The sequence below is a fragment of the Arvicola amphibius genome, chromosome 7 (genome assembly GCF_903992535.2).
Source record: "Arvicola amphibius chromosome 7, mArvAmp1.2, whole genome shotgun sequence".
Lineage (NCBI taxonomy): Eukaryota > Metazoa > Chordata > Mammalia > Rodentia > Cricetidae > Arvicola > Arvicola amphibius.
This window is the reverse complement of record NC_052053.1, coordinates 13,596,550-13,622,587: the sequence shown is the minus strand read 5'-3', so window position 1 is coordinate 13,622,587 and position 26,038 is coordinate 13,596,550. Positions and strand designations below refer to the sequence as shown.

The window sequence follows — 26,038 nt, the reverse complement described above, 5'->3', positions numbered from 1 at the left end:
TGAAAAACTTCAGGCTCACTCTGTTAACAGGCCAGGAACTGTAGAGTCTACACAGTGTGGGGAAAGCTGAGCTGCCCTGACATTTAACAGGTGGGTGATGACAGATTTTCCTTGGAGAAACATCTTTTTCTTTTGTTGTCCAAGGTTGCTAGCTGTCCAGGATAAACCGTTCTATGCCAATGGCAATACATGGGCTATAGTGATCTGTTTTGGCATAGCCCAGTGAGGAACGTTTACAAGAATTCATTTATTAAGCTCTATACAGCTGAGCAGAACAAGGAATACAGCACACTAACCGTGCTTACAGGTTCACAAGTCATCTGAATTGCCCTGAACATCATAACTGAAAAACCAAATTAAGCCATTTATGTATCTGGCATATATGATGTGATTAATATGAATTATGAAAATTTATTCTAAGTTGCTATGTAACAAAAAGTAATTTAAAGTTATTTTTGTACATCAATTACGCAAATACCTGAACTCTCAAAGTTGGAAATTTCCACATGTCACTGAAGGAAGTTCACTGTCTAATAAAAGAAAACTCTTAAAATTACAAAATTGGAAGTGGGATTCTCAGGGCGCTGCATGGAACTTCCAGCAGTCAACGTCTCCTTAGAGGCGGCAAACTCTTTATCAGCACAGGATGCCTAACCACTCTGGCTTCTTTATCCTTCCTACAGAGCCTTCTCTTCAGCAGTAAGGCATTCGCAACACAAAGCTCAGACCCTTATCTGCCAGTCGTAGACACATGCCCTAGGAATGACTTTATTTACAAAGATATTTTAAAGCTGAAATAGCAGCTACTGTAGTTATTAAGTTCTAAAAACCCACTACACGCGCTACACAACTAGCTGACATATAGCACACTGGAGATCTTTTTAAGGAAATTATAAAATATAATCGTGTTAACTCAAAAAACGCTGATTATATCTTTTTTTTATTTCTCTGGGTTAACCCAGTTTTAAAAGAAATATGAGCTATAATAAAATTGAAAAGTAATTAGGAATAGAAAACATGGAATTAAAAATCATTAATCTGGGCAATCTAATTGAAAGAAATATTGCTATCTAGAGCCTGGATGCTATACATTTTCGTTATACAAATGAGCCCGCAGCCACTCGGCAGCGATTATCTGTCATGCAGAAGATCTTATTTTCAGATGTGAGGGTGTTTTCTAGCCTCTGTTATCACCAGCAGCTCTGACAATAGGTGAGAAGCGGGAGCCGGGAGAGTGGCATGCAGAGACCAAGAGCAATGCGACAGACAGGTTGGCTAGTCTGGAAGAACAACCGGTATTTCCTCTCAGTGGCATTAATAATGGAGATAAGATCAATAAACAGTGTGCCTGCTCTACAGTGAGCTGCAGATGGAATCCTTTGTGATGGCAGAGACTCGGCCCTTTCAGACACTTGGCGACTCTCGTAGATATGAAGATGGTGGCTAGGTCAGGACTTCTTTAGGGTTCTCACTAAGTCTGGGGGCAGAGCAGAGCAATCTATTCTTTGACCCATATTCATCAGAGGCACGAGACAGGGACCGAACACTCTCCCAAGACTTCTGCAGGGTCTCCAGACCCTTGCAGCAGAGACCCTGCTGGTTCTCACTGGAATGTCCTGTTCCTCAGAACAGCTTTCCTCTTTGCTACCCTCCCTGCAGTCTTTACTACATCTTGCTTTGAATATAAGAGAGCAGACTAGGGTGATGACTGGCATTTTGCAGCCTATTCTTTTTGTAGGGATACCTTGCTCAGCCTAGATATTGGGGGGAGGGCCTCGGTCCTGCCTTGAAGTGATGTGTTAGGCTTTGTGGACTCCCCTTAGGAAGCCTTACCCTCTCTGAGGAGTGGATGGGGGGCTGGAATGAGGTGAAGGTGGGGGAGCAGGAGGAGGAAACAGAGTGGGAACCAGGATAGGTATATAAAATGAGAAAAGATTGTTTTTTTCTAAAAAAATTAATTATAAATATGTATATATGTGTGTGTATATATCACACACATAAAACAGTGCATCTCTTTCTGCACTGTGGTCCCCTGCAGTGTGGTCCCCTGCCACTGAGCAGGGGAGTGAGCCCAGGGCACTGAGCAGAGGGAGGAAGAGAGGACTCGGCACAAATCTCTGCTTCTCTGAGGTATTCTGAAATGGAATCTTTAGTTCTATCTTCACAGTAGCCAGAAAAAATACTTAGAAAAGACTGTCATCGTAAAGGCAAATCAAATGTCTCCAAGTGGCACCGCGGCCCCCGTGCCGCCTTTCCTCTTCCACAGAAAGGCCAGTCATCACCTTTCTATTTTGGTCACACTATGGTTCTGTAGGAACTGTCGTTTCTTCACTGCGGTTTCTGAGGCGTTAAAATAACCTCATTAGCTTCACTCAAACGCATTGTTAACCTACACAGAGAGCTTTAACATTATCAGCCCTGCTCTACTTGAGTTCTGAGCAAAATATTCAAAAGGAAGAAAAAAATCCCTGGTTTCTCCTATTATTAGGATAATGTGCAAATAATAGTGTGGATAAGTTTTCATTTCCTGGAAATGACTTAAAACAACTGACAATGCTGAACTTAGCTCAGGCTGGAGTCTCCACCCCAGGTGGCCACTCTCTTGAGTCATGTGGAAAATATGTCTGCACAGCTGCTGGCAAAGAAGTGAGTTCTGCTTCCTCAGAAACAGTGGCAGCGCGCCTACGAAGGCAGGTGATGCTGGCCAGCCTACGGCAACACTGCCCCTGCTATACTCTCAAGTCCAAGCCCAACACTCCTTGGCAGTATTCCACTCCAGGACTGCCCAGTTAGAGCTCATAAAAATAGACTAATTCCACTGGGGTCAGAGGCTCATCTTTCTTCTCCACCCTAGGACGCACTGATACTGAGGGAGACGCGCTGCACCTACGGGATAACAAACAGTGCCAGAGGATACGAGAGGACACCCCTGACTCCAGAGAGCAAGGCAGGCTGGCACTGACTCCTCTGCCAGCCAAACGCTGCGGCTGTCTCGTTATCTCAGTCTCTCCAGATACCTTTGCTTCAGGTTCCAGCAATCGCAGGCTAACATCTCAACCGTGTTTCTCTTGATTTTCACTATGTGCTTTACAAGGAAGAGTGCAAACCTTTAACGCTGGGGAGTTTCTGGACAGCTGGTCCACCTAGGACTGGAACGCTAGCTTTGGATGAGCCTTTTGATAACTGCCAGATACATATTCAGTCTTTATGTGACATTTACAGTAGCTTTTGAACCAAAAAGCTGGAAAGCAATCACTGACAGTATGTCAACAAGTGAGAATGCTTGTGTGCTAATAAAATTTTATTTATAAAATCATGCTGCAGGCTAGGGAGATGGTTCAGTGGATAAAGTACCTATGCAAGAGTTCAACCCCTCAGACCAGAGCTCAGATCCTTAGAACCCATAGTAAAAGGTGTGGCAGCCGGCTGTAACCCCAACACCAGAGAGACAGAGACCCCTGGCAAGCTTGCTAGCTAGACCAGACAGAATCTGAAAGTTCCAACCTCAGCAAGAGACTTTGCTACAATAAATAAAGTGAAGAGCTACTGAGGAAGGCACACCCAACTTCAGACCTACATACACTGTGAAAACACACACAGACACACACACAAACACACAGACACACACACGTGCACTTGCGTGTGAGAACACAACCTCAGTAAGCTGGATTTGGTGCATAAGCACCACCGCCTGCTGACTCCAGTCTACCCAGAGTAGAACTCAAACAGCCATGGGGTTAGAAGCCGTGGGGGCAGAGTGGGGAGCTACTCTTTGGGAGGTGTGAGGGGATGGAGGAATAATAAAGGTGCTTTGGGGTACAGGAAAACTGCGTCTCTCCATGTCAGTGCTGCTTACGCTGATATTACAATCCAGCAACAACGTGAGGACTCTTCGGCAAATTACATCAATTTCTGTACATATTTGGTACTTCAGTAAATTATTTAGTTTTGACTTTTGAGATAGGATCTTACCAGGTAGTCCAAGGTAGTCCCAAATTCACTATGTAGCTCAAACTTGCCTCAAACTCATGGCAATCCTCCTATCTTGGTCTCAAGGGCTCAGATGACGACATGTACCACCATGCTTGGCTCTAATCAAATATTGTTTTAAGAAAGAAATCCGGGAATCCTAGCACTCGGAAGGCAGAGGCAGGAGGATCACTGCAAACTGGAGGCTGCTTTGGTTTACAGCCAGTGTTGCACACTGAGCTAGTTCAGTTGGTGAAGTTCTTGCCCTGTAAGGAGTTTGTCCCTGTCACTCACACAAAACGAGCCGAACACAGTGGCATGTGCTTGTGACTTGGTACCAGGGAGGCAGAGACAGATCTGGGAGTTGGCTCAGCAGTGAAGCACTTGCTTCCCAAGCATGAGGACCTGAGCTCATCTGCAGAACCTATGTTAAAAATGAACAGCAACAACAACAACAACAACAACAACAAAACCTGGCATGGTTGCACATATTTATAAACCCAGCAATGAGGAGGCAGAGGTAGGTGGGTCCCTGGGGCTCCCTGCCTGCCAGCCCAGCCTCCTTGATGAGGCCTAGGCTAGTGAGAAACCCTGCCTGATCCCCTCCCCCTCAAAGGTGACCAGCATTTGAGGAACAGCATTCTAGGTGGACCTCTGTTCTGCACATCCATATTCACACATGCGCACTCACGTACACATGAACATACCTGTGCACATATACACACCTGTGCAGCCATGAATGTACCTATGCACATATACACATATATGTGTATGTGTGAGTATATGAATGTATCTATATACATATACACACACATGCACCCATGCACACACAAACATACCTATACACATATACACACACGTACACCTGTGCACACATGAACATTCCTATATACATGTGGATACCTTCACACATGAACATACCTATATCTATACACGTGTGTATATCCACACAAACATACCTATACACATATATACACAAACAACAAAAGGAGGGAAGGGGAGAGATGGTTCAAAGAGGAAATCATTTTAAGAAACATAAGGTAGAAAATGAAATACAGAGAGTACAGCAGTCAGGTAGAATGACTAGGGACACCCCACGCATCTCCAAGGACATTGACTTCTTTCTTCTAAACATTCTTTTTTTTTTTTTTTTGGTGTGCTAATTTTGGGGAAGGGAGTTTCAAAGTGGGGTTTCTCTTTGTAACAGCTCTGACTGTCCTGGAACTTACTTTGTAGAACTAGATTGGCCTCAAACTCAGAGATTCACCTGCCTCTGCCTCAATTCTGGGAGTAAAGGTGTGTATCAGCACTGCCCAGCTTCAATGTGCTATTTTTTTAAAAACTGTGGTTAAAAACACATGAAATGGAGCATCTTAGTCATTCTTAAGTGCATGGTCCCATAGCGTTCACATCACTGTGGAACAGACCTCTGGCATCTTTCCCAAATGCCAACTCTAATCCCATTACCTAGCTCCTCCTTCCCATGTACCCAGCCCTTGGCATCACCATCATGTATTATGTTTATTACCCATTTATCTATTCACCGTTGGGAAATGGCTGCTGAATCCACGTCCCCGGAATATCTGGGCGTTGTTACCTTGTTACCCAGGTACTAGCATGGCCCTGTTCTTTCCTCTAAGGCTAAACTTACTTGTCTCTTCATTAACCTATGAACAGGCTGTTCTTTAACAGTGTTGCTTGTTTTAGACACTTGTGTTTTGATTGTGTTTATCTTTTGCCTATCATGGAGACTGCTGCCGTGAACACACAATGCATATGTCTCTTTGAGAGTGTGCTTTGGATCTTTTGGGACATATTCTAAAAGTGACCTGAAGAACTATAAGACGGTACTATTTTAAAGCTTTAAAAAAATTTACTTTTTTCGTAAGAGTGTTTGTCTGAATATTTGTAAGTGCTGCACACGCATGCCTGGTACCCATGGAGGTCAGAGGAGCATGTTAGTCTCCTGGTATTGGAGTTACAGTACAGGCAGTTGCCACACGGGTGCTGGGAATTAAACCAGAGTCCTCTGCAAGAGCAGCCAGTACAGCGATCACTCTTAATCTCTCCACTCCCTTCATTTTTTAATATTTTTTAACATTTAGGGAGTCTCACACTGGTTTCCACGGTGGCTGTACCATTCACATCAAATGTGCACAGGGCTTCTGTTTCTCTTCATCCTTTTCAACGCTTGTCATTTTTTAGTAGTTTAATAGTAGCCCAAGCCAAACTTTGAGAGCTATTACGAAGCTGCCAAGGCCTTCCCTGAACTACACTCTGAATACAGACTCTCCCAATACAACTGCTTTTGATCTCCACTGAAACCTTTTCCTGGGCTGGGGAGGTGGCTCAGTGGGGGAAAGAGCTTGCTGTACAGGCAGAGGGATCTGAGTAGGACTCCAGGTGTGGTGGCTGTTTCTGTGACCTCAGAGCTGAGTCGGGGTGGGGTAGAGGCGGAGCTCACCGTGCAGCCTGTCCACCTGAAACAGTGAGCTTCTGGGTCAGCTGCAGACCTTGAATCAACAAACAAACCAAGGTGAAGAGCCAAAGAGGAAGATAGTAGAAAGTGACCTCTAACCCCACACCAGCACACAGAGTGCCCCGACATGCACGCACGCACGCACACACACACACACACACACACACACACACACACACACTCGCATGAGCACACACTCCCTTATCCTAAAAGGCCAGCAATATTTTGATAGGAATTTTCTTTTGACTTTAAGTTTACAAGTCTGTGAGAAGTTCCCAGCAGAAGTGTGCACTAACACACTGAAAGCGGCCCAGCTAGAAGCAAAGTTTAAAGCTACATTTTCACATCTTGCTTAAAATGCCACCCATATGTATATCTCCCAGAAAAAGCAATGTGACTACCAAAAGACCAACTATAGGGTGAATACATAATTTATTTCATTAATTTTGGTCCCGCTACAAGGGAAGAACCGGGAATCCCAGCAAACGGCTGGGGTGTAAGCTGAGAACTCTTGCCTGCAGGGGCATGGTAGGAACCCGGCTTTACCTTGCTCTTCTGGAGCAACCCGTGTGGCTGAGTTTTCCTCTACTTGTTTTCTAGCTGCGTCTTCTTCTTCCTCAGACCACTGCATGTGATCCCTATTACGGGGGGGAAAAGAGCAAAACATGGTTGACAAGTAGGGAAGGCAAATCCATGTGGCCGGGCCCGCCATCGCACATCCTGGACCAAGGCATACAGAGTGACCGTGTCACACAGGCTGGTTTCGTGTTGATGTTGCTCCTAGTGCTAAGCGCCACCCTGCAACTCCTACAGGTTTCCTGTTTATATCTGGCAGTGGGAAAAGCCAGCCACCTTTGGGAAATGGCTGCGTTAGTCATGTCCTCAGAACATTCCAGTGTATTACTGTCTGTGGGCTGGGGTATTCTGATACTCTACTGCTGGAAATGTGTGTGAGCACACGAGTGTGCACCTGTGTATGTATGTGTTTTTTTTTTAATGTGGACATGTCAATATCAGCTGTCTCCCTCCATCACTCTGTTTTATTTTTTAAGATTTATTTATTTTATGTAGATGAGTGCTCTATCTGCATGTACACCTTTATGCCAGAAGAGGGCATCAGATTCCACTATAGGTGGGTGTGAGCCACCATGTGGGGTGCTGGGAACTGAACTCAGGACCTCTGGAAGAGCAGTCAGTACTCTTAACCACTGAGCCATCTCTCCAGCCCCTTCTGTCCATCACACTATACCTTATTTTTTGAGATAGGGTATCTCACGAAACCTGGCACTCACCCATGGCTAGAATGTCTAGTCAGCCTGTCTGCCCAGACCCCAGCTTTGAGGCTACAGATACATGATGTCACCACACCCTTTAAGTGTGGGCTCTAGGGACTCAACTCAGGTCCTTAAGTTGCAAGACAAGCACTTTACCCACTGAGCCATTTCCTCAGCCACAAGATGCACGTTTTAAAACATTTAGTTCTCTAAATTTTTAAAGTAATTTAAGTTTCATTTTTCTTAAAAGCTATTTCAATTTCAGGAATAGAATAATTTATATTTAAATGAAATGATAAATTTTGTTGTTTTGAGGCAGATTTCATTGTGTAAGCCAGCCTGACCTCACACTCATGATGATTCTTCTTTTTCTTCTCTTTTTTTTGGAGGGGGGAGGGGTTGAGACAAGGTTTCTCTGTAGCTTTGAGGCCTACCCTGGAACTAGCTCTTGTAGACCAGGCTGCCCTTGAACTCATACAGATCCACCTGCTTCTGCCTCCTGAGTGCTGGGATTAAAGATGTGCACCACCACCACCCGGTTATGATGATTCTTTTTAAGCCTACCAACTGCTGGGATTATAAACGTGTGCCACCATGGAGCCAAATGACAGAGAGCTTGATATGGGATGTAAATGACTCGTTTTCCTTAAATCTCTCACCTGATGTATTTTTAGTTTCTGAATTCACTCTTTTTGTATGAGAACACAGGAGGAGGAGTTGTGGAGGAGGAGGGAATGAGGAAGAGGAGGAGGGCATCGTTTTAGAATGGAAGTAACCTCTATATTTCCTGAAATCAGCCATTTTTTCTAAGCAGTGAAATAACCAAACATCCTCTATGCAACCTCCCCATATCTGGTTGATGCTGTCCTAGCTATGGTTTCTACTGCTGGGATGAACACCATGAGCAAGGTAACTTCCCCATTGCTGGCTGAGCAAGGCATCTTAGAGGAAAGGGTGACTTCATCTTACATTTCTAGGCGACAGCCCATCACTGAAGGAAGTCAGGACAGGAACTCAAATAGGGCAGGAACCTGGAGGCAGGAGCTTATGGAGGCCATGAGGGGGGGTGCTGCTTACTGGTTTGTTCCTTGTGGCTTGCTGAGCTTACTTTCTAAAGGAACCAGAGCTCACCAACAACAGGCCAGGCCCTCCATCAATCAATCACTAATTAAGAAAATGCCTTGCAGGCTTGCCTACAGCCTGGATCTTATGGAGACATTTTTAAAACATAATTTCTTTATTGATTCTTTTTGTTTGTTTGCTTGTTTGTTTTTTGAGACAGGGTTTCTCTGTAGCTTTTGGAGCCTGTCCTGAAACTCTGTAGACCAACCAGGCTGTCCTCAAATTCACAAAGATCTACCTGTCTCTGCCTCCCAAGTGCTGGGATTAAGGACGTGCACCACCGCCCAGCTCTTTATTGATTCTTTGGGAATTTCATATTATGCACCCTAATTCTGCTCATCTCCTAGGCCCTCCATATCCTCCCCTAACCCCTGCAGTGTCCCCAAAAGAAAAAATTAAAAATCAAAACAAAACAAACAAAAATAAGAACAACAAAAACCCCTCTTCGTTTCTCTTTCTTTCCTGCCTTTCCAATACCTCTTCATTCATCCTGGTGGCATTGGGAACAGTATATCACACAGTATATCCTTTTGTCTAGTCTACCCCATCTATGGAGGCATTTTATTAATTAGCTGTCAGATGACCTTAACTTGTGTCAAGCTGACCTAATACTAGCCAGCACAGATAGCTACAAGAAACAATGGGGCAGGGTGGAGGCTGAGACAGGTAGACCCTGAGCTCACTGGCCAGTCAATACAACCAAGTCAGGAAACTTCTCTCTCACAAAAATAAGGCAGACAGCAACTAACAAATACATGCAGTTTTGAGCTTTGTCTCCACATACATACACATGCACACAGGCACCTATAAACACACACACACACACACATGCCCAGAGAGGCTTTGACCCTGTTATCATATAATATCATCTGAACAATTGAAAAGGGATAAATAAAATTCTTGATGGCTCAAGATGACTGACAAACATTAGCTGAGCAGTTGGATTAAATGATCATAATCATTATAGGAATCACCGCCACTTATTATTTATTGCATGCCAGGCATCACACAAAACATTTTATATATTTGTCTTATTTGATCTTTTCAAAACTTCTATAAAAGAGTTATAATCCTGCACATTCTATAAGAGGAAACAGAAATAGAGCCAGGGAGAAACCGAATTCAAACCCAGATTTGGGTCATGTATAGTTAGAATTTTGGGGGGCTGCCAATCAGCTCCCAAGTAGCCACAGAGACTTATTATTAATTATGAAAGTTTGGCCTTAGCTTAGGCTTGTCCCACTAGCTCTTTTAACTTAATTTAACCTGTTTCTATTCATCTATGTTTTGCCTCAGGGCTTTTTACCTTTCTTTATTCTCTATGTTCTACTTCCCTGCTTCCCTTGTGTCTGGCTGGTCCCCAGCATCTCTTCTCTGGTGTCTCTTTTTCTTTCTTCTCCTAAGCCTAAATTCCTCCTCCTTCTTACTCTCCCTGCCAAGAAGTCCCACCTTTACCTCCTCCCTTGCTTTTGGATGTTCAGCTTTTTGTTAGACCAATCAGGTGCCTTAGGCAGGCAAGGTAAAACAGCAACACATCTTTACATAATTAAACAAATGCAACACATCTTTGCAAAGGTGAACAAATATTTCACAACAGTCACGTCAAAGTCCACCTTCACCCCCTTAGTTCATTAGTGTCTACCAAGGTAACCGGGAGTGCTAGGGGTTTTAAGACTTAACTCTTTCTCTAACAAGGGCATGTGTCTCTGTCATTTCTAGAGTCTTGGAAGTTGCTTGCAAAACACTTCCTGTTTACTTTGGTAATATTAGTTCCTTCTGTGGTCTTGGATGGAGTTGAAGACTAGATATTTATAGTTGCAGTTTTCTTTAACTATGAAAGAACATAAGTTAGGTGTATAATTTTGGATTCACTAAGATAGGATAGATAATGCACTATTTTCTCTGAGTATGCTAACTACAACAATACAAAATATTTTAAATGTCATTCTTACTTAGTAACTGTTTTTGTTGTATATAGTTTTACTATGTTAAAGTCAAAACCTTCCTTTTTATTTAGACAAAAGGGGGAATGTTGTAGAATATTATTTTAAGGTGTGTTATATTTGTTTACGCTCTGGAACATTTGCTGAATGATATAAAGATGTGCTGCTTTTGTTTATGCTTAATTTGTTTAACTCTGTAAAGGTGTGATTCTTTGCCTGTCTAAAACACCTGATGGTTTAATAAAAAGCTGAATGGCCAATAGTGAGGCAGGAGAAAGGATAGCCAGGGTTGGCAGGCAGAGAGAGTAAATAGAAGGAAAAATGAAACGGAGGATACTAGGGAGGAGTTCCCCAGCCCGCCACAGAGTAGGAGTGAAAGTAAGACACACAGAAGTCAGAAAAGGAAAAGCCCAGAGGCAAAAGGTAGCTGGGATAAGAAAAGCTGGCTAGAAACAAGCCAAGCTAGGGCCAGGCATTTCTAACTAAGAATGACCCTCTGTGTGTGATTTATTTGGAAGATGGGTGGCGGGTCACCCAAAATAATCAAAGAGTAAAAAGCAACCGACAACAGGCATGCGATTTCTTATTGCACACAGAGAGAAGGGAATGATGAGGCAGCGGCGTGGAAGTTAGCACTGACGGTAGGGACGGTAGTTCAGGTAGCTCAGCCAGTCAGTGCTGTCTGGGAAAACGGGAAGAGCACAAAGGTGGGTTTGGGCTTGGGCTGGAGAAAAGGCAGGGGGGCAACGACTCTCCCAGCGAGAGGCTGGCAGTACAGACAGGATATACACAGGGGGCAGTAAAAGTGTCCACTGCGACTGCTTCTGTTCGGCAGCTGCGGGTGAAGCTGGGAGCTGGGTAACGGTATTTCAGAGACTGGGGAGTACCATGCAAGACCATGACTGGGAGGAGCTGCAGGGAGATGGGTTAGACTGCTGTGGTCCAGCGGTGATGAACCCTACAGTGGCGGCAATGGGAAAGCAGAAGGAAGAGCACAAGAAGACATGGAAAAATCTGTTGCGGTAGCCTAGCCGTGAACTACAGACTGGGGAAGAGTGGGGCCTGACTGTGAAGACACAGCACGAATGTCTGGGAAAGCAGGGGTGAAATGACAGAATAAGGAGTCACCTTGGGAGGCATGGTGAGCAGCTTGCTTCTATTCTAAGCAGTGTTTATGCAATCAGATACGTGAGTGCATTCCAGTGGCCTAGTTACCTGGCTATAAACACCCCTATTGAAAGGTGAGAAACTGGTTCATTCTTTCCTCTCCCTGCTCCTCACCACCTTAAAAAAAAAAAAGTTATCTTGCTATGAAGCCCAGACAGGCTCCAATTTGTAGTATGCCTCCAGCCTCAGTCTCCTGAATGTTGGGATTACAGACTCAAACTATTGTACCCAGCTCTGCTCTTCTCAAAAGGATGTTGGGGTCTCCAGGAAAAGCAAATGAAAATAAAAAGAATTTCACACACATTGGGGCTGGAGAGATGGTTCAGAGGTTAAGAGCATTGCCTGCTCTTCCAAAGGTCCTGAGTTCAATTCCCAGCAACCACATGGTGGCTCACAACCATCTGTAATGGGGTCTGGTGCCCTCTTCTGGCCTGCAGGCATACACACAGACAAAATATTGTATACATAATAAATAAATAAATATTTAAAAAAAGAATTTCACACATATTTAACTATAAGTGTTTTTAAAAAACCCAGTCACAACCCAAACTGGCAATAAGCATTTTCGTCATTTGTTTTAAAGAATGGAATTAGACTTTTGTTTTTACTTAGTTAATGTAGAGGTGATCCTATACAAACTAAGGTTGCCAACTGCTACGTTATATACTGTTCACACACACACACACACACAGACACTTTTGATGTGACACCTATAACATTAAAATTAACAAGTCAGTCATTTAAAAATTACTATTACTAAGGCTGGGATGAGTTAATTGTCTACAAATTCCTACAATATATACAAAATAATATTTTTTCTTTTGTGGTAGGAATGGTGCCAGTCGCCCCAACACTCAGGAGACTGGATGGGAGAATGACTTGAGCCCAGGAGCCAGGTTCCACAGCATGGTGAGCCCCAATTCCTAAGAAGACAGGAGGGTCGGAACTTCAAGGCCAGCCTCAGTTACACAGTGAGACTCAGGCCAGCTTGGGCTAGATGGAGTGAGTCTGCGTCCAAAGGGAAACCTTATTCAGTGACAAAACCAAGTCCCGAGACAATGAGAGTGTGTGTGGTCTTTAAAACACTTGTCTTGAGTATCACGTCCTGTTTCTTGAGTAGTTAACAGATTTGGTTATTTATCCGATTGCTCTTAACTTCCTTTCATTGTTCTTTAGGTTGCTTCATCTTCTTAACCGTGAAGTGAGGAGAGGCTCGCACGCTGCTCTGAGGAGCACAGGTCCCCACAGCACAGAGGCAGAGGTCCCCACGGCAGCTACAGACATCCCTGCTGCATTTACAGGGACTCTCTGCAGCTCTTGCCAGCAGAAATTGGATTCCTCTGCAGGAAAACCCAGCGGCCAGCAGTAAGGATTATACAAGGTTTTTGTTTTGCTTTGTTTTTCAAGACAGGGTTTCTCTGTGTAGCTTTGTAGCCTGTCTTGGAAATTGTTCTGTAGACCAGGCTGGCCTCCAACTCACAGAGATCCACCTGCCTTGGCCTTCTGAGTGCTGGGATTAAAGGTGAGCGCCATCTCTGCCTGGCGAATTATTTGAGTTTTGTAAGTAAGAAACACAACTACAGAATTCAGGCATGACTAACCAGCAAATCAAAGCACCAGGCATTTGACAACCAATGGAAAAGTCATTTCCACTGTGTGCTCAGAAACAGCACACCTTGGAATTTATTATAATGAAGTAGCTCAAAAGAACAGAGTTCTATTCAGGAAAACATCCGGGGCTGGAGAGATGGCTCAGCCGCTAAAGGCTAGGCTCACAACCAAAAATATGAGAAAACATCTATACAAAGATGTTCACGGGAACACTAACTATAACAGCAAGAACATGGAGGACACTAGTGCTGTTAGAAGTCCAGGTCTCGGAGAAAGACACTAACGTGTCTCCAGAAACTTTGCATCTGATCAGAGGAGTGTGCTGCTTGCAAAAGCAAAGATCAAGGGCCCAGGGCAGGGGTTCACTTGGTTTGTATTCTAAGTCAGCAGAGAACGAGTCTTCTCATATTGGCTGGGATCTGACCTCATAGCCTTCCTCAAATGGCATGCAGCAGGACTTTATGATAACAAAACTTTTACCTGGTTGGAGGAATTAAACATAGCATAAAAGTTTTGCAAGGTGAGTGATATAAAAATTTCGAATATGAAGTTTTAGAGCATTTAACAGAAAACACTGTATTTAGTGATAGGAGAATCAACATTCAAGGTGGCTCAACGGAATATTATGCAGGCACTTAAATATTTAACAACTAGGCATTTATTTATTTATCTATTTACCTATTTGTTTACTATTTATTTATTTTAGGCAAGTTCTTTTTTTTAAGATATTTATTTATTTATTATGTATACAATGTTCTGTCTGTTTGTATGCCTGCAGGCCAGAAGAAGGCACCGGACCCCATTACAGATGGTTGTGAGCCACCATGTGGTTGCTGGGAATTGAACTCACGACCTTTGGAAGAGCAGGCAATGCTCTTAACTACTGAGCCATCTCTCTAGCCCTAGGCAAGTTCTTACTATGTGGCCCTGGTTGGTCTCAAACTCACAGAATTCTGCCTCATGTGCTGGGATTAAAAGCATGGGTGCCACCACGCCTGGTCAAGCATGTTTGTATATAAATAGTGTTTAAAAATTTACCTCAAGTTGAAGCATTTTTACAATATTAAAGAAAATTTTAAAGTTTTCTAATCCTGTATTCTAACATAATTATTATTCTACAATTCAGAATCTTTATTCAATATGTATACAATGATTTGCACTAACATAATTATTTCACAATTTAGAATCTCTATTTAATGTGTATAATAATTTCAAAAAGATGTAATTATGAGTATGTAATTTTAGAATCTGCCTTTTTGCTGGGTGTGGTAGCACACATATATAATCCTAGCATTGGGGAGGCAGAGACAGGCAGATCTCTATGAGTTCAATGACAGCCTGGTCTACACAGTAAGGTTCAGGCCAGCCAGGACTGCATCCTGTCTAAAAGTAAATAAATAAACCTGCTTTTAAACCTCATGTTATTTGATAAATTCTTTCATATTATTCTTGAATACAGGGATTGATTACAGGTATGTGCCAACATGTCCACATACAATTTAACAAATGTATCAGCTGACTAGAAAGCTTAAAAAATTCTTATGGTTAAAGAAAGAAGTTTAAAGAAGTTAAAGAAAATAGTTTCAGCCTAAAACTATTTCATAATTCTTAATTCCATAAGAGTGTTATTTTCTATATGGTTATAAGACCTTCATTATAAATATTAATTAAATTAGCTGTGCTGGACCTGATTTTTGTCTACAATATACTTTATAGTGGGCCCAGTCTCCTGCTATCAAAAAGCCAGAACGCTGGACAAGCATCTGAAGTAGAAGTCTTTAGGTGCTGGACTACACGGTGTGGGACCACGGCCCTGAGGGGCAGAGAAACACAAAAGGTAAGTCCTCATGCTCACACAGGCTTCCTCTATGAAGAAACATTTCTCTGCAGTGGGGTAAGGGTGGAGCCCAAGATGTCCCCCTGAGAGATCAGAGCTGATGACAGGAAAGGACTTGCGTAGCAGAATCCTCCACAAGCTGCTGCTCAGAGGCCAGGACACCTGCAGCCCGCAGAGAGCGCTGCTAGGTTTCTGTGCTACTCCTGTGTCCTCAGCCACAGGGTGAAGCTCCAGAGAAGCTGGCAGGAAGAGAGGATTCTAGGGGTGAGGGTGGAGGAGAGAGACTGCCCAGTGAAAGGCAGCAGCATTGGTATGTGGGGATCCTGGAGCTCCACAGTGGGGCAGGCTCAACACCTCAGGTGGTTGGTAAGGCCATGTATTGGAGAAAGAATTAAGAACTGACCAACACAACAGGGAGTGCTCAGACTGCTCACCTAACAATGCATGAAAGAAAGGTTTAGGGCATGGTGATGCATGCCTGCAATTTTAGCACTTCAAACGCTGAGACAGGGGAATTCCAAGTTTGAGGAAGCCTGAGTTACTTAGCAAGAAAACAATGCCAAAATAAAAACAAAATAACTTGAACTTGACCCAAGCAGCATCTGGTGGGAACTTGGCAAACAATAACCATCTTTGAAGGAGATATCAGGATCCAGACTCCATGCAGGATATCACTCAAGATAGCCGTCACACAGCAAACCATGGCTAGATGTGTCAGTGATGTGACAAAGCGGACAATAAACAAGGACGGAGAATCTGCTATCAGAGTAGGATTTCCTATACCTGACGTAAGGGCAGCTTTAAAATGTAAAGACCTAAAGAATATTCCAGCACTGTCTCTTGAGAAGCCCTAACCCACTCCACAGTACTCTCTTCCTCTCTTAATGCCTACACTTAATTCTAGCTAAAACTTAAAAAAATTCCAACTTTGTTACATTGAAATAAACAAAACAAAAACCAAGCGAGCAGCTGGGGATGTAGCTCAGTTGGTAAACTGCTCAGACTGTGCAGGAAGCTCTGGGTTTGACCCCCAAGTGCTGCAGAGGGGAAGGCTGGTGTGTGCTCACACTGCAGAGGGGAAGGCTGGTGTGTGCTCACACTGCAGAGGGGAAGGCTGGTGTGTGCTTACACTGCAGAGGGGAAGGCTGGTGTGTGCTCACACTGCAGAGGGGAAGGCTGGTGTGTGCTCACACTGCAGAGGGGAAGGCTGGTGTGTGCTCACACTGCAGAGGGGAAGCCTGGTGTGCACTGCACAGACGCAGCTGCTTTCCTGTGTGTCTGAGCACTGAGGCTAACAACTTTTTTACAGGATGCTATTTTTACTTGAAAGAACAACTCCAAATAAAACTGTAGTTATCTGGGCGTTTGGCATATGTTTTCTTAAAGGGAAATGAAATAGCCCATAGCTTCAAGAGAAACAAATGCTAGTATTAACTGCCGGCGATAATCTGGTGCTTTGTGTAAAAATTAGAATTTTTGAAAATTCATGTCTACCACCACGACTCTGAGAGCTTCCTAATACTTACAGAGTTTTCTGAAGAGACCGGTGGTGACGCTAACGAACGTGATTTTTAAATATTGTACAATGACGTGTGTTAACATTTGGGGATTTTACATAAAACAGAACAGCAATTTCATCAAATTTATCCATGCTCAATGTTGTGAAATGGCGAACAGGTAAGGACTCCATCCAAAGTCCACAGTGCACAACAGGTTTTAACACCACAGAACACGAGCGGGTATTCGTACGGCTTATAACCCACGCTGTTAACTAATGAATGGCTGCTGATATCTGGTAGACTATGGAGAAGAGCTTTAGGGGGTGTGGGATGTGCAGGCCTGTAGCCCTCAGTAGCTGGGAAGCTGAGGAGGGCAAGTCCAAAGCTTCCTCTGGCTACAGACCAGCCTGGGCAGCTCAAGACACTAAGTATAAAATGGGCTGTTGGGGTCACTCAGTAGCAAAGTATTGCCTGTCACGTTCAAGACCCAACCCTATTACCAAAGTAAACATAGAAACAAATACAAATTTTCTGAAAGGGTATGAAGACTATCCTGCTTTATAAGTACATATCCATGCAAGGACACATTGCCTTCCTACAGTTCAACCTAAACATGTTACAGAATCTGAATGCAGAAGCAGATGTGAGATCCCAGCTTCCTCGGCCAAACCCGATGCTGAGAGACATGTAAAGTCTTAGGGCAGCAACAATCTTTGCACTATACTTCTGAGAATTTATAGATACTTTCTTTAACACATGTAATTTGAATTAATATGCAATGTTTTCACTACCGTTTTGAAATGAGCAAATATATACACACACATATAATATATACATATACACACACACAAATATATTTGGGGGATTTATTTTTAGTTTTTGAGACAGGCTCCTATGTAGCCCTGGCTAGCCTAGAACTCATTATGTGGATCAGGCTAGCCCAGGACTCACAGAGATCCACTTGCCTCTGCCTCCTAAGTTATGTAGTTAAAGGTGTACATACCTAGCTTGAACAAATATTTTAATGTCCATTTTAATTTCTACTATAAAAAATATCAACAGACACAATTCACATAAATAATAGGTCTTTACGGTTCTCTGTGACTTAAGAGTACAAAGGGGGCTTGTGACTAAAGTGTTTCAAACTATTGGCCTAGAATAACCCCTAAAATTATGAAAAAAACAAACCGCTAAAGAGTCACTAGAGGGAACACAAAGCACTAAGTTGATTCAGATCAAAGTGGGAGAAAAGGAGCAGAGAGACAAAATAAAAAAAATGACTAAACAAAATTGTAATTTATAAAATTAAGGAAGTGCAAAGAAGTCACATGACGCCCACTACCCTTAGCATGTATATGCACATATATGTTCCGTGTGTGCACATATAGAGAGAGGGTTTGAATGGAGGTGTCCTGCAGAGCTGAACAATGACAATCCCAGAAGCCATGGGTGATCAAATAAAATCCCCATGCCAGGTGTGGGATATTCTCGGAGTTGGTCAGGAGGCCTCAGCAACCCCCAAACAACACAGCCAGTGGTCTTGGCTTCTCACATAGTCAACCTAGGCTGAATAAAGTCAGCACCCACCTTGGTAGCAAGACAAAGAGCTGGACATTCCCTCCTTGCCTGGCAGACTGCACAGACCCAGGAGGAGCTGTCGTGTGGGCAGCTGAGGGAGAAAACCCATTACCCATCTTGCCCAGCTGCAGATGAGGAGGCTACAAAACCAACCTACCAGGGGGGACGGATGTGCTCACTGTGCAGGAATGGTATGGAGGCTCAGGAGGGAGCTCACCTAGTTAAAGCATGTGGTTGGGAAGGACAGGATGTGACACTGTGTCCATCTAAAAAGCATCTTCTTGTGTCAACCGTTATCTCTTTTACTATTGACATTTCCCCCCAGTACTCACAGGTACTTCCTCCTAGTTCAATTCTCTATATCCACTGCCCATTTACCCATGTATCAAAAGGGCTTATTGCTTTTCTAACAGGGTAACAAATACTCTGTATATAAATCCTGATGTATGTGTCTTTCTGCTTTATATTAATCAAGGAAGACTAATACTTCTCAAAACCGTATTCAAATTAGTACTTGAAATTATAATTATTCTACTTCATCAAACTAAGATGCTATTATTTTCTGTACCTGTAAGAAATAAAACCTCCGCCAATTACAACAGTAAGATGTCATCAACTCTAAGAAGTGTCAGTTCAGAGACGTTAATTAGTTCAGGAGTGTGAGTCCCAGACTGGATGCGCTGCAACAGTTACAGGTGTATCAGCTATAAGTGAACTATTTTCAATTAAACCTTCTTTTCCACTATTTATGCTAATTTGTATCACTGACTCCTGGATGCCCACTTCTCTTTTCAGCCGTCAATATATCCTGATGACTGTCATTAGCAAGTCAGTTTCTTCCTCAGGGCTAAATGACTAACAGACATAACATGAAAAAAATCTTAGGCCTCCACATCGGAATACAATGGGGTGGGAGCCAGCCTGAGGTGGTCAGCAGTCTTGATCTCTCTAATGAAACATTCTAATGAATCCTGTTACATATGAGATGCTGAGCTCTGAACCACTGATCAGGATGATGGGGTAAAACCCAAAATTGTTGAGGGGTTCTAATCTATACTAAATCACATACAATGGACCAGGCAGATAAGGAAGAGCCAATAGGAAAGGGGCATTCTTTCCTTAAAATTCAAATTCTACAAACACTATACATATAAACTGTAGCTTGTGCAGCCCACCATCTCCAGAACTCGGGGGAACGAGGTAGGCGAAGTGAGCATTTGAGGCCAGCCTGAGCTCCATGATGGAATCATGCCTCAAATAAATACGAGAAAACCTGAAAAACAAAACAAAATTCCTTCATCTCCCTCTCTCTCCTTCTCACCAGGTCACTCTGCCCTCAAGAGCACTCACTGATCTGCTGTTTATCTCTAAAAATTAATTTGTGTTTCCTAGACTAGGACAGAAAGTACCCTGCACTGCAGTGAATAAAATTCAAACACACAGGTTTAAATTGTAACTAGCCACACCTAACTAAAACTGGGAGGGGGAGACTACTGCGTTCTCCATCCATAAAGCCTTTTACTCACTACAGGGATTTAAAGTTCATGCATGTTGTGCATATCTTTTTAAAATTTTTTATTCAGGTGTATGTATGTTTGCCACATGTGTGGCAGAAGAGCGTGTTGTATCCTCTGGAGCTGGAGTTACAGATGGCTGTAAGCTGTTCGACACGGTGCCGGGAACTGAACTCAGGTTTTCTAGAAGGGCAGCAAATGCTCTAACCGAGAGGCCATTTCTCCAGCCTCATGCTGTGTATCAACAGTGGGTACACATTTAGCTGTGTATCAACAGTGGGTACACATTTAGCTGTGTATCAACAGTGGGTACACATTTAGCTGTGTATCAACAGTGGGTACACATTTAGCTGTGTATCAACAGTGGGTACACATTTAGCTGTGTATCAACAGTGGGTACACATTTAGCTGTGTATCAACAGTGGGTACACATTTAGTTGTGTATCAACAGTGGGTACACATTTAGTTGTGTATCAACAGTGGGTACACATTTAGCTTTTCAAGAAAATGCCAAGCTATATTCCAAAGTGGTTGTGTCACTTCCTATTACCTCCAGCAGTGTAGAAAGTTCTAGTCCTTCCATTCTCACCAACACTTGGTATGGTTGGTATTTTGAATTTTGGCTATTCTAATGAGTTGCATTTCATTGTGGCTCTAATTTGCATTCCTCTAATGACTAGTTATAATGAGCATCTTCCTGTGAGCTTATTTCCGGACAGTGTTTTCTTTGGTAAAGTGATGATGTCTTTGCTCAGTTTTATTCGCTTGATGTTTATTATCAAACTTCAAGAACTTTAGAACATATTCTAATTATGAGATCATCAACACAAAGGAACAAACTACTGATACAGCGAACAACATGGATCAGTTCTGAACAATCCTGCTGTGTAAGGCCAGGCATGCACGACTCCTGTAAGGAAATACTGGAAGGTGTACACTAACTCACATGACATGTTGCATTCTTCTCTCTCCTTTCTTTTCCTTACTTTGTAGGTAACACTTCCTAGACAGTGTACTGTTTCCAAAGACCTTTCCATCTCTCCTGGGAAAGTCCATTTCAGAGGCTGGACACTCGCTTTTCTCCATTCTGTGGCCTGAGGAGTGAGGATGACTGGGGTAAGGGGTTGGCTCCCGGCAGACTTCACAGAGAAACAGGCAGACTTCATGGGGGTTGTAGTCTGCTTTTTTTCCTTGTTTGGTCAAGTGATTTTTTTTTTCATTGAAGTAATTTTCTCTGTGGTTATCAAGCAGCTGAGCACACCAGTGCCTACTCCTGATGCCATCCATGAAGTTATGAGGCAGCAACACTAAACACTGCAGCCCAAGAGCGGACAATCCCTAGGATTTCTTTAATGTTCCAGGGCATTCTCTAGATAAAATCTGTCTGGCAAGGCTGACATTAAAACTGCTTTTCCCACCCTGATTAACATCTTTTTTCCCTTCTCACTGCTACTGAGTAGTTTCTTTGAGGGTTTTGGTGATCAGGGCAGAGGTAGAAGGTGTCACCCCAATCTGGGACTGCTTGTCCTAAATGGTCAACTCCCCTCTAACACTTAGGGTTTTCCAGTTGCTAGCCTTTCGGTGATGTTGTCAGCTTTGGGGGTGGGGTGGGTAGGTGTGGCAACACCTGGAGCCTGAGCAGAGCAGGCACTGCCTTCCACTGGTGCCTTCGCCACCCACTCTATCATCCCGAGCAGAGCAGGGATTACCTTCCACTGGTGCCTTCGCCACCCACTCTGACATTCATGGGGTGGATTTGGATGGCACAGCTGAGGCGGCTGACATAAGATCCCCTGTCAGTGTAACACGTGAGGAGAGCACACCCTGGCCTTCTCCACGCTGAAATCTGAACAGCCACTGTGCTGTGAGTGTTTAAAGGTTCATGTAGGCCCTGAACCATGCTTCCCTACCTAGTTAGGGTACGATACGCTCTGTTTCTAAAGGAGCATTTCCCGAGCTTTGGGCCCCTCAGTTCAGCACAGAGCCCTGAAAATGATGGGTTTTGCTAAGGTCACAAGTTGCCCTGTAAGAAGTTAAGAACATTTACTTTCAAGGATTCATTCAACCTCTGCCATTCCCTGTTGAGTATCAGGAAAAAGTCTTGTAGTCTGCCAATCAACTGTCCTGCCTAGGACAACTTCTCAGGGATGTCGGTAGGTCGGATGCCTCTGAGTCACATAAGAACTGATAATTTATAGTCTCCTCAGTCACTAGTTTCCTGTATGTATGGCCTTTTAGGGACTGCTGTTGGTATAGCCCTGCTTGATTTTTACTAATCCTCACCCATCTTGTTGAGGAGGAATGCTTTTTCTTTCACCTGATCTTCTGTACCCGGACGGGCACAGTGAGCCTCTCGGCTGCTCCGCAGAGCCTAGTCTAGCATGGAACGCGGATCCACACACAAACAATGGTGAGGGTAGAGCATATCCCATGGTTAAATAACTGAAGAAAAGTCAAATTAATTTTCCTAACTATTTCCTCCCTGCTTTCCTTACTGCTGGGGAATGAACCCAGACTTCACGTTTTCCAGGCAGGATCCGACCACAGAGTCACACGACATTTCTTCCATTACATCATCCTGCTCAGTACAGGAAGCCACTCACCTAACTAAGCAGGCTGGCGAGATGTCTCCGTGGGTAAGAGCACTGGATGCTCTTCCAGAGGACCTGAGGTTGGTCCCCGCACCCACGTGAGGGCTCGCAAACATCTGTTAACTCCAGTTCCTGGAGATCTGACACTTTTCTCCAGCCTCTATGGGTAACAGGCATGTGGTATATAGATATACACAAAGACAAACACTCATACACATACAATAAATCTAAATCCTGAAAAAGAAAAGGAAGAAAGAAATATCTGGACACTCCTCATCCTTCAAAGCTCAGGTCCAAGTCCACCTGCTCGTATAAACCGAGGTTCTGCTCTGCGTTAGTCACCATGATGGTGCATGGTCCCTTGTGCTGTTTATTCGTAACTGCATCTCCATTCTCCACCTGACAGTGATGGTCAGGATGCCTCTAGGGAGCCCTCGTCAGGGCCGCTAAAGAGCTGCACTTGAATTGTTTCCTTTAAACAGAAGAGTCCCAGCAATGAACCTGCTTATGTACCTGGGCAGCAATATACACCTGGTATGTACTGAGATCTCCTAGACTCCGAAGCCCATGAGCAGGGACGGACATGGGTAGGAATTCAGATCTCGTGGACTATGGAGCCTACCTTTGGCCACCATATTCATTTTTAGCCTAGTTATAAGCTTTTGGTTTTACACCAATTTACTACTAAGACATAGCTATTGGGCACTATTATATAGGGATTACAACTACAGAACAGAGCTGACTAGGCTCACTGCAAAATATCATACAGACTAACAATGAGCATGAAAACAGTGTATAAATAAAGTGTACACGGCTGAAGAGATGGCTCAGCCATCAAAGGCTAAGCTCATAACCAAAAATACATGTAAAACATACAGAGATCATAATACTAATAAGATAGCTAATTCTTAGGTGGTATATTGCTTATTTCCTATATATAGACACTTTACATTATATAGAATCATTTAACCTTACAATACCAGATAGGACGTTTTTACTATTATCCCATCTCACAGATGAAGAAACTGAGCTTAAGATGGATTAAGCGACTTCTCAAAGTTAGGTAATTATTGCGTCTGTGTTCTACATGTCTAGATAATGTCTTTTGTGGTAAGTCAGGCTAGAGGAAGCTAAAGGAAGTATTTATTGATTAACTGTATTAAAGATCTGAGGCTGCAACAGGGTATGGACTCAGATAGTAAACACAGTGATTACATAAGGAAGATTATGTAATGAAGAGAACTCCTGCCATCTGTACCTCTTGTGATTTTGGAAATGATCCATTATTCCCATGATTTATGTAACAGGTCATGATGCAACATCAAAGTCTTACCTTGAGTCTTCTGAGAATGCCTTAGCTTGGTGTTTTCTTAACTAAAGGTCATAACCCTCTGGGGAGTCATGAAATCAATTCTGCTAGTCTGAACAACATTTAGAAACAGAAACGGGGGAAAAAAAACCCAGAAACCATGGGTGCACAGCTCAGAGGGTAAAACTAATCATTTGATTCCCAATCTTGTTTATACGCACGTATACTGTCTTTACACACCGATCCATGCAATAAATTGCACTTTTCTAGAAATCTTTTTAAAAATCAAACGTCAAAACAAAAAATACATTCCTAAAGAAGACAAGGAGAAAAACGAGAGATTTTGGATAGAACTGTGGACTTGGAGAAAAAAGAATAAACTTATAAATCTTCTGAGAAGCCCAAACCAAGCAGAGTGTGGTGTGCTAGCCGTTCTAATATGGCACTCAGGAGGCTGAAGCAGAAGGACAGCACTTGAAGCCACTCCATGCTGCACAGTGAGACTTCGTCTCAAAAGACCAAAATAACAGTAACAATAATAAATGTGTGTGTGCGCGTGCGCGCGCGTGTGTGCGTGTGTGTGTGGTGTGTGTGTGTGTGTGTGTGGTGTGCGTGCGTGTGTGTGCGTGTGTGTGTATGTGCGTGTGTGTGTGTGTGTGTGTGTGGTATAAAGAAGTCAGAAGACAACCTGCAGTAGTCAGTTCTCTCCTTCCACCATGTGGGGCTCAGGAATTAAACTCAGGTTCCCAGGTTTGGTGGGACGTGTCTTAACCTGCTGAGCCATCCCACTAGCCCAAAAATAAATTTTAAAAATAAGGGGCAGGGGCACTGGAGAGATGGCTCAGCACTTAAGAGCATTGGCAGTGCTTCCAGGAGTCCTGTGTTAAATTCCCAACAACCACAGGGTGGCTTCAAACCATGTATGATGGAACTGAATACCCTCTCCTGACATGCAGGTGCCGACGTCCTTCCTAGGTCTCTGCTTTGTTCAAAGTCTTTGCTTTTACACCCATCCACCCACTCATTCGCCTTGGTTTTTTGAGATAAGGTTTTGCTATATAGCTCAGGCTGGCCTTTAACTCAAAGCAGTACACCTGCCTCGGCTTCCCAGGTGCAGGGATTATGGGTGTGCACCATCATGCCCGTGTTTTCACCTTTTAAACACTGAAACTTCATGTTAAAATGTCTCTTGAATGAGGCGTCTAGCCGCTAGCTAGCTCCAGGGCCACTGGCCCTAGCTCTGAGAGTTCTCCTAGAGCTTCTCAGACGGAGAGCCCTGGACCACGATCCACATCTCTAGCTGAGAGACACACTAACTCTCCAGGCCCTCCAGGCCCAACGGCTGCTGAATTCCCAAGAGTCCATGATAAGGCTGGATGTACAAGCCGGCAAGCAAGGATCCCGGGCTCCGCGGAGAGTGGCGGCAGATGGAGAAGGGAGCACACAGCAGAGAGAGCGGTTAGAGACTCATGAGAAGCCATGTGCTTGCTGGCCAGGAGTTCCTCTGGAGTTCTCATTGCATGGAAGAGCGTCCATGCTCTCTCAGAGGAGTCAAGAGCAGACTCTGGGAACGGCCAGTCAAGGTGCGCTAGTCTGCCTTGGTGAACTGTCAAGAAATATAATACAACCCACACACACAATTTCAAGCTTTCTGCTTAACTTTTTTTTCTTTTTAAATCATGTGTATGTGTCACACCTGTAATCTTGTTACTCAGAAGGCTGAAGTAGGAAGATTGCTTGTGAGTTTGGGGCTAATCTGAGCTACTAGCAAGTTCTAGGACAGCCTGAGCTATAATTGGACATCCTGACAATGTGAAAACCTATCACAAACTCCCCAATAAAATTAACAAAAATAAATAAATAAAAATAAATAAATAAAAGTAACCAACACACACATACAAAACAACTGTAAGTGAAAAGAAGCTTCTAGGGCTGGAGAGATGGCTCAGAGGTTAAGAGCATTGCCTGCTCTTCCAAAGGTCCTGAGTTCAATTCCCAGCAACCACATGGTGGCTCACAACCATCTGTAATGGGGTCTGGTGCCTTCTTCTGGCCTGCAGGCATACATACAGACAGAATATTGTATACATAATAAATAAATATTAAAAAAAAGAAGCTTCTAATTCCAGCCCCGGGGAGGCTGAG

General features: G+C 43.5%; 1 protein-coding gene across 2 annotated transcripts in view; it reads right to left on the bottom strand.

The window, feature by feature from the left end:
- Positions 1 to 26,038, bottom strand: part of Mettl8 (methyltransferase 8, methylcytidine) — a 74,075-nt gene that overhangs the window by 21,686 nt on the left and 26,351 nt on the right. For both annotated transcript variants that reach the window (XM_038336320.1, XM_038336322.1), the window contains exon 3: positions 6,995 to 7,086. In XM_038336320.1, the coding sequence (XP_038192248.1) occupies positions 6,995 to 7,086 (92 nt within the window). The remainder of the gene's footprint in view (positions 1 to 6,994; positions 7,087 to 26,038) is intronic.